This window comes from Seriola lalandi, unplaced genomic scaffold, assembly GCF_002814215.2.
Source record: "Seriola lalandi dorsalis isolate HSWRI2012SDOR001 ecotype SW California unplaced genomic scaffold, Sedor1 jcf7180002054293, whole genome shotgun sequence".
NCBI classification, from domain to species: Eukaryota; Metazoa; Chordata; class Actinopteri; order Carangiformes; family Carangidae; genus Seriola; species Seriola lalandi.
This window is the reverse complement of record NW_019524846.1, coordinates 634,946-647,881: the sequence shown is the minus strand read 5'-3', so window position 1 is coordinate 647,881 and position 12,936 is coordinate 634,946. Positions and strand designations below refer to the sequence as shown.

The window sequence follows — 12,936 nt, the reverse complement described above, 5'->3', positions numbered from 1 at the left end:
TGGGATATGATCAATAAATTCATGCACATGTTAAGTAGAAATACATACTAAGTGCAAGAAAAGTACAAAGAATATCAACGAATAGCAAAGACATTTTTAATTCTTTGGCCAGTGTGACTTTAGGATTACATAATTATTTTTATGTCTTAAACTTAACCCTGTAAAGATTGTTGACGTGCATTATCTGGTTTGTGTGCTATGACATATTTAACACTCCTCCTTTATTTTTCTCTCTTCTTTCTCAGGAACCTATAAAATCCAGGGCACCACAGCTCCATTTGGAGTATAGATTTTACAAACAGTTGGGAAATTCAGGTAAGAAAGATGCCACCTGTAGATTATTACCCAGCAACATAATGATGAGTTGACATTGTTTACATGTGAAAATGACTTCCACTCACATGGTCGTTTTCGTTTTGATAGAGATGTTTAAGAAGGCAACACTGTCACAATGATTTCGATATGGATTTTATTTAGTTAAATTGGCTAAGGGTTGATCTGTTTCAGAGCTTGTGGAAGACTGAGCAGGTTGTGTCTCACCTGCTCTTGTGAGTGTGACTGGTTCAGTTAAGAGAGCACTGCTTCTGGTTGTCAAGGAATAATGGCAGCATAGAAACAGATGCTAATTTTTTTTTTTATGCCAAGTATTCAGCTTGTGTAAGATAATTTGTTTACATCGAGGATTATACACCAAATTGCAACAACTGCCATCTTATCTTACTGGAATTGAGTGAATACTTAATTTCACCATTAAGCCAGGGGTTAAATTTAGTTGCTGTGCAGCAAAAATGGAGGGGAAAGATGCATTTTCAAATGTGTTTGCATAAGTGTGGACATGTAACATCAGGAAAACAGACAAATGAAAACAACTGCAAGGCTTTCCATTCCATCAGTATTTGTTGTTTTATCTTTTGTACACCTGTGGGAGCCGATGGATGCTGTGGAAGCCTCCTTCCTATTTTCTAAAACCACCTCCACAGTACCCTGAGTCTTTACTCTCCCACAGCACAGCTCAGAACATGTTAATGCACTATGATGTGTAGCTGCGGCTCCGGATCAGCAGCTCTTTGATCTGGTCTGGCCAGTCAGCTAGTTACAGAGGATGAGGGAGGTGGCAAAGTCAGGTGGGTGGGAGGGAGGAACTGGGACTTGATTTGTTTCACAGCACTTCCTGGCTGGCTGGCTGTTTGGAAAGAATCACCTGTCATGTTTCAGCAAGTGTGTGTAGGTGCATATGTGCCAGCTTACGTGCCAACTTGCATTCTCAACCATGAATTCAGATCCGTATGCAAATGTCACCGCTACTGTTAAAGCCGACGAGAGCAAAAGGTACAGACAAAACATCTGTGCCATTTTCCACACACAGATGTCCCAATCAGTTATATTCTTTTGTCCCTGATCCCAGACCAAGTCCCAGTTTAAATCTAATTATATGATTTAGCCTAAGGTTGGCTTAATCAGATCGGTCTATATGATGATCACAGTATAACAACATACATTTGAAAACTCATATGGTAAATATATCTGTGGATATGCCTGTACATATATATGAGTTTGTTATTCCACAACTATTGGAAGTGGCTTGGTTATCTTGTTGAAGTGATCCTCCCCCGTCTGACAAGTGTGTCTGTCGTGGTCTAATTTAGTGACACATGCAAACTTCTTGGCTCCTTGTGCCAGAGCAAAAACCCTCCACTGTTGATAAGGAGGTGGGGCATTAGGGCAGTCCTTGACTATTTATAGATGGCCCTCTACAAGCAGTTGGGCCGTTATGGTGTGTACTTGGATAGCTTCCTTAGCCACAGTATCCTCTGCCTCCCTGACTGACTGTGTGCTGCCTGCAGAGAGTGCAGGGAAACTCAATAACATGGGTTGCTAACAGGGTGTGGCTTATTTTTCTTTATGGCTACACTTGTTTTAAGCTGGTCTGTCTGATCTGTGAGCTAATCTCACACAATGCATGCCTACACATTCATAAACCGTACTGTAACTGTTATTGTCATCTCCTGTGCCATCTCCCTTGATTATAGCAGAGGATTCCTCCAGTCAAGGCTTGTCTCTCTCTGCCTTTGGTTGTTTCCTCCTGTGTATTAAATATGCCCTTAACCATCCCCTCTTCCATTGAAACCACTGCTGGCCATTAGCTTTACACTTATTGACCAAGGTCTGGAGTTGAACTGTAAATTTTGTTTAGCCCTTTCATGGAACTAGAGACAGGCAGTATAAACAGGTTAATAGAGCAAACTAATGTGATGCAACAATAGTGTTTCTAAACACACACTGGAAAATGTACACTTAGTTACACAATTCCTTACATAATTTCACTTGGAATATGAATGTAATTGATGTTATTATAGATGTATACTGGGAGTCAACAATGATCTACAAGATTGACATGAGTCACCTCACTCACTGAATTTCATTACTATCATGGTTAGGTAGGCACATCCTACTTTGTAAGACAATATAAATATACAGAATAGCACAATAAAGATTCAACCCTTAATTTGACTGAATCATGTCTCTATGATATTGTACTGTGAATCCATAGAAGTAATAAATGACTCAGCACATCTTGTATCACAGTCATTGCATTTCCTTTATTAGGATGTAAATTAGCTTTGTTGAAACAGAAAGTATTCATGTAGGCCACATTAACCTGCACCTATTATGGTATTGTATTTCTGTCTTCCAAAAATAGGAACATACATGCTGGATAAGTTTTTTTTTTTTTTTTCTCTGATCAGGCCTTTTAAGACCTGTTTAGTTGGGATGAAACGGCTACTCACATTTAACCTCTTGTCATCATCAGAAAATTAAAACAGTTTCAACAGGTGGAGTGATGTACACATAGTGTAAAGGACACAATTAATGACATGTCCTTCCCGCTATGTTTAGCATTTCACTTCTCAGTTTTTCAAATAGGAGTTGGAATTTGAAATCCAAAATAAAGCACTTAAAAAGCAAAATCATTTACAGTGGATTCAGCCAGATCTGAGTCAGTCTGATATAAAGGTCGTAGACATTCATTTACTGAGCCAGGAAGAGAACCACTTTCAGTAGTTTAAATATAATGAACTAGAGTGTATTAAATGCGCAATTGAGCAGAGAGGCCTTGTCTCCAACTGATGACTGGCCAGTGGCCATGACATGATGATATGACAGGAAAGCTCACTTGACTGTCTAACATGGGAGGAATCAAGGCGGTAGATTAAATCTACTTATGTTTTGAACTTGCCTAAATGGGACATGTGACCCTGTTAGTCCTGCATAACCCAGGAGCCTCAAATATGTCACAGTGTGGACTGCTCAGTGCTTAACGCCCAGGAGGAGCTTATCTGCACACTGTTAATTCTCTTGTCCTGAACACATCCCAGCTGTTGGGAATACTGCCTCCCACTCTCCAAATTATTGTAAAAATTGACAATTGACCTGATATTTTAGTTGCTCTTTGTAGTAATAGCAGTACTATTACTAGTAGTTAACAAAGTGAGTCTTACACTACCACACCGTAGCGTCTTGGTCAGGGGAATGGCTTAAGATACATCCCCCAGTATTCATGGGCTAGCTAATGATATTTCATGGGAAGACTTTGCTCATGCAATCATGGATACATGATGCATAGATATTCATGTATTTACTGTCATACATATAAGGAGGTTTCCTCTTGAATATTTTTCAATGATGGGTATCAGCGTGCCTGTGAATATTCATGAGCCCCATCAAGGCTTTTGATGGCATGATATGATGTGCCAGTGACATAGGATCTATGTTGATCTTTTTATTTCATACAAATCATAGACTCTTATCCATGTGGATAATTTTACTGAAAAAAACTGTTCATGTGTTTACTGCTGTAGGATTATCCTAGGATAGATTGAACTCTAAAATTTAGGTGCCATCATATGCCACACGAGACACATGCATCATGGTAACAAATAACAGAAAAAAGAAGAAATGTATGTAATGTAAATGTGTAATGATGAAATTTACTTCATAATAACATTTGGAATTGATTAGTTTTATGATGATGCAGTAATATGTTTTTAGTTGTGGCTTGGCATGAAGTGTATGTTAGCAAGGCTGCATGATGGATAATTTCAGCACTTACATCTCAGTGTATGTGGAACATTACATTTACCAATGGGTTGCATGATGAAGGATGACAGCAATTTTCTCATGACTAATCTTAAGAACAAACAAACAAGGCTAAATAACTTAATTTAGCTTACTTCCTACTGCTTTACACACATGCATGAATGAAGAATGTCCTGTGTAGAGTCAGTGAAAATAGAACAACTGCCCTAGTTTTTCTAAAATCAGACAAATCATTGCTTGGGTGAGTTCTTGTGAAGGGGAAGCAGCAGAGGTTAAAGGCTGCAAATGTTTGGTCGAATTAGTGATTAACTAAATAAGGACAAAAGTGTTGCTGTGTTATTTTTCCTGATAAGCATATAACCCTGTGGTGTCTTTTGGAATTGTTGTACTTATGAGCTATGTTGCATTATTAGCTCTAGGCTCAGTCTGAGCAAGTCTGAGCACTGATCATATTTCAGCCTTGTGAGAACATCTCCAGAGCACTGGGCCTAATGGAAGTCACTTCTTCTTCTTCTTCTCCTCCTCTTCTCAGTGCACTCCACTCCATAATCTAAATCTTTAATAGGCATTCCCTCTCCTCTTCTCTCCGGCCATCTCCTCTTTTCTCCAGCTCTCTCCTCTCTGGCCCTTAACTCTGACATTTCATTGTAGGGCAACATTGTCTTCAGCTGCCATGATGCAGCCTTCCCTCTTATACTGTGTAGCCTGAGAGGGCCTGCCTGCAGATACAATAGGTTGGATTGTCTCAAATTGTCAAGACAGCAGGGGTCAGAGCACCACTTACATTGGCTTGCAGTGAAAGACAGAGCATTTCCCACAATGCTAAACCCAGCTGTAAGATGTATTTTTTTTTTACACAAATGTTTGACATAATAGCTATGTATCTTAACAAAGATGATTGAGTTTGCTTATTGTGCATGTAGAGAATCCATCTGCTGAAATGGTTTGCTTGTCCTTTGGCTTTTGGAAAGAACATAACATGAAATGTCTGATCAAAAGTCATTCTTTATCATTCATTCTTTTGAAGTGCTCACTGTGTCCTTTGTTATGGTTGAGTTAGTGAAGTGACAGAAATTCTCTCAAATCCTTTTTTGCCAACTATTGTTGGCAAGTTATGTCACAGTATATATTAAAGAAATCATACCAAAATGTGCTCTGAGCTTTTATTCCACCAGCCATTTCTAGATTGGTGCTTACAGCTGCTGTAAGCACCAATCTTTACTCACATCCACCAGCAGATTATAATACACACTGCTTTCCTTTTGTGATGACTATGCTTTGAATGCCCTCTAGATTTGGGCCAAGCTTTGATGAGTCAGCCTCCAGTGATCTCTTGTCACTGCCTCATCTGTCATGGGCATCATTACCAGGAAAATCATAGACACTAAAGTGCAGACAGGTGTGTGTGTTTGTGAGCATGCATGCGCAGTGTGTCTTGTTGGACTGACTTTTAGGGGTGATCAGGAAAATCCGACTATAACCTCTCCACCCGTTGGTTTGCAGCTGACATACACACACAAACCAAACAGGGTACTTGTGCACACAGAGCTATGCCTATTCACAAAACTCCTTTATCTCCATTTCACATTTATTTATTTTCTTGCATACAAGTGTGAATGTGCTTCCCCATTCTCTTAATCTCTTCTCCTTTTTTAATTTGTATTTTAATCCCTCAGATTGATACTGTATTGTGTCTTTTTCTCTCAGCTCACACACCACATGCTACGCCTGTTGTGGATGCAGCACTGATGTGGTATCTTATGGTTAGTGGGGTTTCAGGGATATGGCTGGCTTGTGGATAACTACGCCTTTGGCAGCACAGAATGGTTCAAAGGTCACGGGATGGCTGCCTGGGGAGAGAACCAACTCAGGACAGTCTGACCCAGAACTCTGTGAGCCTGGGGACTGAGCCAGAAGGTTTTCCATTTTTGTTTTGATTGTGTCACAAGTTATAGGCTACAAATCTTCTGTCAGTGGATCTGACATGAATGCATGCTCAGACAAACGAGTCCAATACCTCTGAAATTTCAGTAGGGGTGAGCTGACAAAAATGCCAGATAAAAGAGTCTGGGATTTGTCTACGTAGCATTAGTTTTTTTTTTTCTTGTTTTGTTTTCCCAGTGAGATGAAATACGAATATATTAGACTCAGACTTCTTTTGTTGTAAGAAAGCAATTTTTTATATACAACAATATAATAATATCATATGCATATGCATATATTATATATTCATATGCTATGGCCTTTGCAGTCAAAAGATCTCAATCCAATTGAACGTATGTGGGAGATTTTGAACTGATCTGCTAGACAGTGCTCTCCACCACCATCATCAAAACACCAAATGAGGGAATATCTTGTGGAAGAATGGCTTTCCATCTCTCAAGTGGCGTTCCAAAGACATGTAGGATTGAAGTTGTTCTAGAGATGGGAATTGATACAAATTTTTTTATTTATACCAGTGCCATTATGGATTCTGCTCATCTGTCCAATTCTTTATCTATTCCCTTAACAAATCCTGCTCAATTTTCTGTGTGGGGAAAGAAAAAAAATGTAGGCCTACACAGGTTTTTGCCACACAGTCCCACTTGACTTAGCTTTTGCCATACAGGTGTGACTTTTACTTGGTGCGCATGCATATGGATGCATCTCCGTGCGCATGGATGCATCTCCACACGTCGCGTTATCTCTTTCGAGCTGCAGTTTATAAACACAGTTGCCTGTTGGCGCTTCTCAAATGTAATAAATAGTTGTATTTCAGTCTAACTTTTGCCAGGCGCAGAGTCACAGATTAGCCCTGGAAGTGGCTGGTAACTGGAACCGGTTCTTGATTCCAAACCCAATTCTGGCGACACATGGTGGCCCAACTCCTTACTAAGACACTTTATGTTGGTTTGGTCCTTTCATTTGTCACCTGTCTTTCTGAAGATAGTACATCCTGCTGGGTTGATCCATTCACATTCTTCAGAAGTCAAACACACAACCACGCCCGTGTCTGACGAACCTGTTAAAGGAAGCTAACTGAAATGCCATTTGTCATAACTACTGCAGTGTGAGTGAAGAGTCTCCTCCCACACTGCATTTCTTATCAACACACCAGAGTGATGATTCAGTTCAGCCAATGAGGAACCTTTCACATGACTTGTGGTGTTTCTGCACCAGGTTTTAAGCTAATTACAAAATGGGGATCATGTTTGGTTCATGTGATGCGGAGACAACACAGAAGGAAATGGAGCTTCTGCAACAAAAAGTTGCAAAACACTGCAGTGACCACATTTTTACATAACCAAGTATGAATGACTGCAGTAGGTTATTCATGCTATGATATCAAGTTTATAGTAAAACACTTAAGTGTTGTACACTCAGGTTTTCAAATAGAAAATAAATCACAAATATTGGTGTGTTTACATTTTTATAAACCTCTGCTCCCTTGTTTGCATATAAAGTGACCATAAGAGCACCTCTGGCTTATTGGTTTCTGATGCTGAAGTTTCAAAGGGTAGCTATTTTATACACATGTTGACTTTAAAAACTCATTGTAAGGCAAGTGGAATAATAGTATACATTACAGCAGTTGTACAGTATCTATAATTGTAGGTAGATTTTACAAGTCCACTAACTGTTATTGTATGTGTATGTGTATGTGTGTGTGTGTGTGTGTGTGTGTGTATGTATGTATGTCTCTACAGAGGGAATCCCTCAGGTGTACTACTTTGGTCCTTGCGGGAAATACAATGCCATGGTGCTGGAGCTGCTCGGACCCAGTCTAGAGGACCTGTTTGACCTCTGTGACCGCACCTTCTCCCTCAAGACCGTCCTCATGATAGCCATACAGCTGGTAAGGCTTGGAAGAGGGTGACGGGAACATTACAGTTAGATAAGCTAGCATCAGTGATTTTAAGCATTACAGAAAATGCAGTACATTTTCTATAATGGAGAGAATGCGTTGGTGCTATTTGCAAAGCAAGGAGAAAACTTCACAAAAATTAACAAATGTGCAAACCAAAGAACAGCAATAGACAATAATAGGTGATAAGCAAGTAGTAATGTAATAAAGCTCTCATGTTTATTTTGTCTGTGTTTATTGTAACCTCAGGTAAAACATTGCTGAGTTATCTTATTTTTAATTCCCTGTTGTTTGAAAACTGCCTTGATAACTGAGTGACTGAAGTTCCCATAGACTAATCTTGATCTGTTTATTGTCAGATAACACGGATGGAATATGTCCACACCAAGAGTCTGATATACAGAGATGTGAAGCCAGAGAACTTCCTGGTTGGGCGGCCAGGAAGCAAGAGGCAGCACACCATCCACATCATTGACTTTGGTCTGGCCAAAGAGTACATAGACCCCGAGACCAAAAAACACATCCCCTACAGGGAGCACAAGAGTCTGACTGGGACGGCACGCTACATGAGCATTAACACACACCTGGGAAAAGGTATGGATGTCCCAGGAAGCCCTTTAAATTTGCATAGACAAACGTTGCTCACATTTACATTCTGTTTAGTGGCGATGTTCTGTTCTTTTTACCAATACATCACCGCCCTGTTCACAGCATTATAAACAAACACCATAAAGCCGGTTTAGTTATTTGTTAAACCATTGCAAGTTATTGTAGCTAAGGTATTTAAGATCAGCAGTGTAATTTTGGGTTTGCTGTAAAATTTTATCTGTCTTTCATCAATTGTTAGGATTCTCTGACGTATAGCTTCATTTCTAAGGTATTTTGGAGCATCTCCTCTTTATTCACTTTGCTGTTTTTCGTCTATGGTAGGGGTGGCCAACCACATGTCAACAATCTGCACGATGTAGATCCAACCAATCACCTCACGAGGTGGTTTCACTCATTAGTGTTATCCCTTCAACTTGAAGGATTGTTAGTAAGCGAGTGGAGAGTTTGGTTGGAATGAAAGCCTGCAGACTGTTGGTTCTCCATGGTACATGATTTGGCCACCCCTGCTCTTTGGCTTAATCGTGGCCTTTTACACTGTACATAGTGAATTTTAACTCTCAGATAATTGTGCGTTTATGCTGTATTTCCTTTTGCCCAGCTGTTTTCATTGTCAGCTGGTTATAAAATTAATTTGTTTTTCACAGGTAACCTAATTTCCCATCTTGTTTTTATTAATTTCAGAGCAAAGCAGAAGGGATGATTTGGAGGCGCTGGGTCACATGTTTATGTACTTCCTCCGCGGTAGCCTCCCGTGGCAGGGCCTAAAGGTACTGTAGTGTATTGTTTGACATCATCCAAATGCTGGCACATACTGATTTACATCAGAATGCGGTTATCCTCCTAATGCTTAGCATAGAGATGTACCTGTTCTTGCTGCACTCCTAAGTACAGTATCTCTTTTCATATCTATTATCCACATGACCTTTGGTACAGAGAGCCTAGTGTTTACGACACTGTCCTCACACTGGGGACATTTCAAGGTCTCCTCATTGATGTGTCTGTTTTTTGCACCTAAAGCTAAGAACTAAGGAGCACCCCTAGTCTCAGCCACGCACAGAAAACATTTAGTCCTTTTTTGTAATTTGCTGCTGTTGCATCAAACAAAACTTGATATCATCTGTAGTGATTATGCACAATATTGAGGTGTACAACATACAAATGACAGACAACGTGAAGGTGAGCAGTTCTTCTCCTCTAGTAGTCAATTGTCTTTATCCGGACACCGTGGAGTCTTTGGAGTTATTTTGATTACCTTTTGGAGTGTTGTTGTTATCCCACTTACAGCAGTCAAATGCCAACAAACAGCATGATGTTATAATATCAATGTATTTACATTATATAACAAATTTCTGATCTTGCTTGCTTATGAAAGATCATGAAATATGTTTCCTAACTTCCCTCTGCTTGTGTTAGAACAGCTGATGGTAGTGAAGGGAACAACTGGTCCTTGCAGGCACCCACAGAGTTTTAAACACTTAAAACTGGGTTTGATTACAAATTTACAGTAAAGAGAAGTACTGATGAGCTGTCATGACCCCATAAACAGGAGAGACAAGAACAGAGAGTAGTGGAAGATAACATGTTACGCAATGTTAAAATTATTATTCCAGCAGTAATACTTTAAAGGTGACAAAGTAATTTGTCATCAGTTTTTGTACATCAAGGCCACACTTGTTATTTCTCTTTTAAAAATGACATCCACTACGGGTGTTGACAATCAAATTTATACACATGGCTACTAGAGATACAAACACTCATCCCCTGAAGAAGCAGGCCCCCCTCTTCGTTTGCAAATGTGTTGCTACATAAACAGCCAGATGCTACAAAAAAAATCAACTTCCTCTGCATTTGAACAGTTTGCTGAGAAATAACTTAAAGGGTAGGATATAGCAGGCTGCAGAGTTGCTAGTCCTTTTTTTTTTTTTTTTTAAGCTATCAATATCAAAGATGTACATAGAATTGACAAGAGGACACGACACCTCATTCTGAACATTTGCTATGTGGGAGGAAGCTTTTGGTAGATTCATGTGAGAGATGTATGAATGTGGGGGATGTTGAGTGGCTCAGGCCAAAACGAGTTCTCACCAACACACAACATGACAGTTAGCATCAAAATACAGGAGTATAGGAGTATAGTGACCAGATATTGATAAAACCCTGAAGGGCACCTCTTACTCTTATTCTTTGTAGGTGTAGAACAGTACTGAAGAGTTGACAAGTGGAAGAAAGTTCTGTCTGGTCTAATGAATCCAAGTTTGAAGTTGATAATAGTAATTTCACTCTAAACAAAACAAGACAACATACTGTGGTGATACATTTGTACATAACACTTAGGGTGACATTTTAAGGGCCTGCCCCCGGCATACAGTGGGTCTGTTAATGCCTGTTGCTTGACACTTTGATGCCTCACTTCTGAAACACACAAGAATAGCTATTCACAGCCATCATGTGTTCCCAAGGAGGTTGTACTTCAAAGGAGACTTTCCACAAGATAATACTCCCTGTCGTAATACAAGAATCATCCTGAGAAAGATGAAAGACCCTTCAGATGACATGATGGATATGAACTGACCCCAGTATCCACTGATGAGAAAACATTGGGGATTTTTGTGCAAAGTACCACCAATTAAATAGCTTTAAAAAGCATGTACGCTAAAGGTCCTTGTTTTAGTCACCACCGAAGCTTTTGGCAAAATTGGTCTTGCAATGTAATTACAAAGCTGGTTTTCACCAACACAAGGCTCCAGTGAGGTACATATCTGTGTAATTGTGACTCAAGAATTCAGAATGATTAACGAAAGGATTTGCATCTGTGTGCAACTCAAGTACTCAATATAAGATTCATTTGAATATGACACCCATTCATTTACACCACCTGTAGCTATGTATTATCTGAAAATTTGAGTGTAATATGTATATTTCTTTTCCTTCTAGGCTGACACTTTGAAGGAGAGGTATCAGAAAATTGGGGACACCAAACGAGCGACACCAATTGAAGTGCTTTGTGAAAGCTTCCCTGGTCAGTGGAACCAGCTGGTTTCCTATATTTACAGTTACTGAAGTTCTTCTTTTGTTGAATGTTCTCATTTGACAATATATTCTCTTTGGTTACAGAAGAGATGGCCACCTACCTGCGCTATGTGAGGAGGTTGGACTTCTTTGAGAAGCCTGATTACGACTACTTGAGGAAGCTCTTCACTGATCTGTTCGATAGGAATGGCTATGTCTTTGACTATGAGTATGACTGGGTCGGCAAATCACTTGTGAGTGCCTCTTACTGAATCCACTTGTCCTCCCCCTCCTTTCCCTCTGAAACTCTTTGATTGAACCATCAGATCTTGTAGTTTTATGAAGTTTTATCACTCTCACTGTCATCGCTGTCATTTGTCATTAGATCCAAACCCATTCTTTTTGCAAACTGGCTTATCTAAATATTTTCTTGGAATTTAACACTGTAGTTTTTTGTCCATATTCTATTTCTTTAATTGTCTTTGTTTTGACAACACAGTTGTTTTCCTTTTGTTTCAGCCCACACCGATAGGCCCTATCCCCAGTGACACACCCCTGCAGCCCAGCAGCAGAGACAAAGCACAACAGCAGACCAAAAACCAGGTGAGGTCATCAACATTAAAACACAACAAACACCACACCCATCCACCAGCCTATCTTCTGACTGACCGACCAGCCAACCAATCTACCCTGCCATTCAAGTTCGCCTGCCAGGCTACACTTATTGTGTCCAACTGTAAGCAACTTCCTGGAGAAAATACCTGCTGCTCAGTTCCACTGCTCCTTCATTCCTGTTCCTCTCTACAGTCTGACTGCTTGGCAGTGGCATCATCTTTCCTCAAAGACTTTGTCAGATAATAAGACTAAGCCTAAAATTGATGCTATAGTAGTACATTAACCAACATGCAGTCATCAGGCAGATCTGCTGCTCCAGCTGTGAAACGAAGCACCGTTTTAACACCTTGCCACTCTAAGCTCCAGTCATTGCATGCATGAGTTGAAAATGCAAATTGCATTTTTCATACCAGTAATGACGAGGTACATGCTTAGTGTGTGACAAAGTGAAGAGTTGTTTTTATTTTTTGTTTTTTTTTTATTTCTTCTTATTGGCATGCTATCCGAGCCTTGTGTTGTTACTTTTAAGAGGGTAATAATTCAAGAGTTTTATTATATAAAAACAACAATGAAATTATTCTGATAAACAGAAATCATGGTACAAGTCATGCTGAGTCACTGTTTCCCGTTAAGCCATACATGGAGTGCATTAGATTTTATGATTGACTTATTACCATGGACTCTAGCCTCTTTTTATGGCTCTGCATTTATCGTGATTGGCTTGGTAAAAACTTGCCACCTTTTGAAACTTAACCTCTGTA

The 12,936-nt window shown here is 39.7% G+C and overlaps 1 protein-coding gene across 4 annotated transcripts in view; it reads left to right on the top strand.

The window, feature by feature from the left end:
- LOC111654873 (casein kinase I) overlaps window positions 1–12,936 on the top strand; it is a 36,259-nt gene that overhangs the window by 19,025 nt on the left and 4,298 nt on the right. For 3 of the 4 annotated variants that reach the window (XM_023406037.2, XM_023406033.2, XM_087173929.1), the window contains exons 3-9: window positions 246–315; window positions 7,785–7,933; window positions 8,302–8,536; window positions 9,233–9,318; window positions 11,486–11,570; window positions 11,666–11,814; window positions 12,080–12,163. In XM_023406037.2, the coding sequence (XP_023261805.1) occupies window positions 246–315; window positions 7,785–7,933; window positions 8,302–8,536; window positions 9,233–9,318; window positions 11,486–11,570; window positions 11,666–11,814; window positions 12,080–12,163 (858 nt within the window). The remainder of the gene's footprint in view (window positions 1–245; window positions 316–7,784; window positions 7,934–8,301; window positions 8,537–9,232; window positions 9,319–11,485; window positions 11,571–11,665; window positions 11,815–12,079; window positions 12,164–12,936) is intronic. The other variant, XM_023406038.2, reaches the window with a different exon arrangement.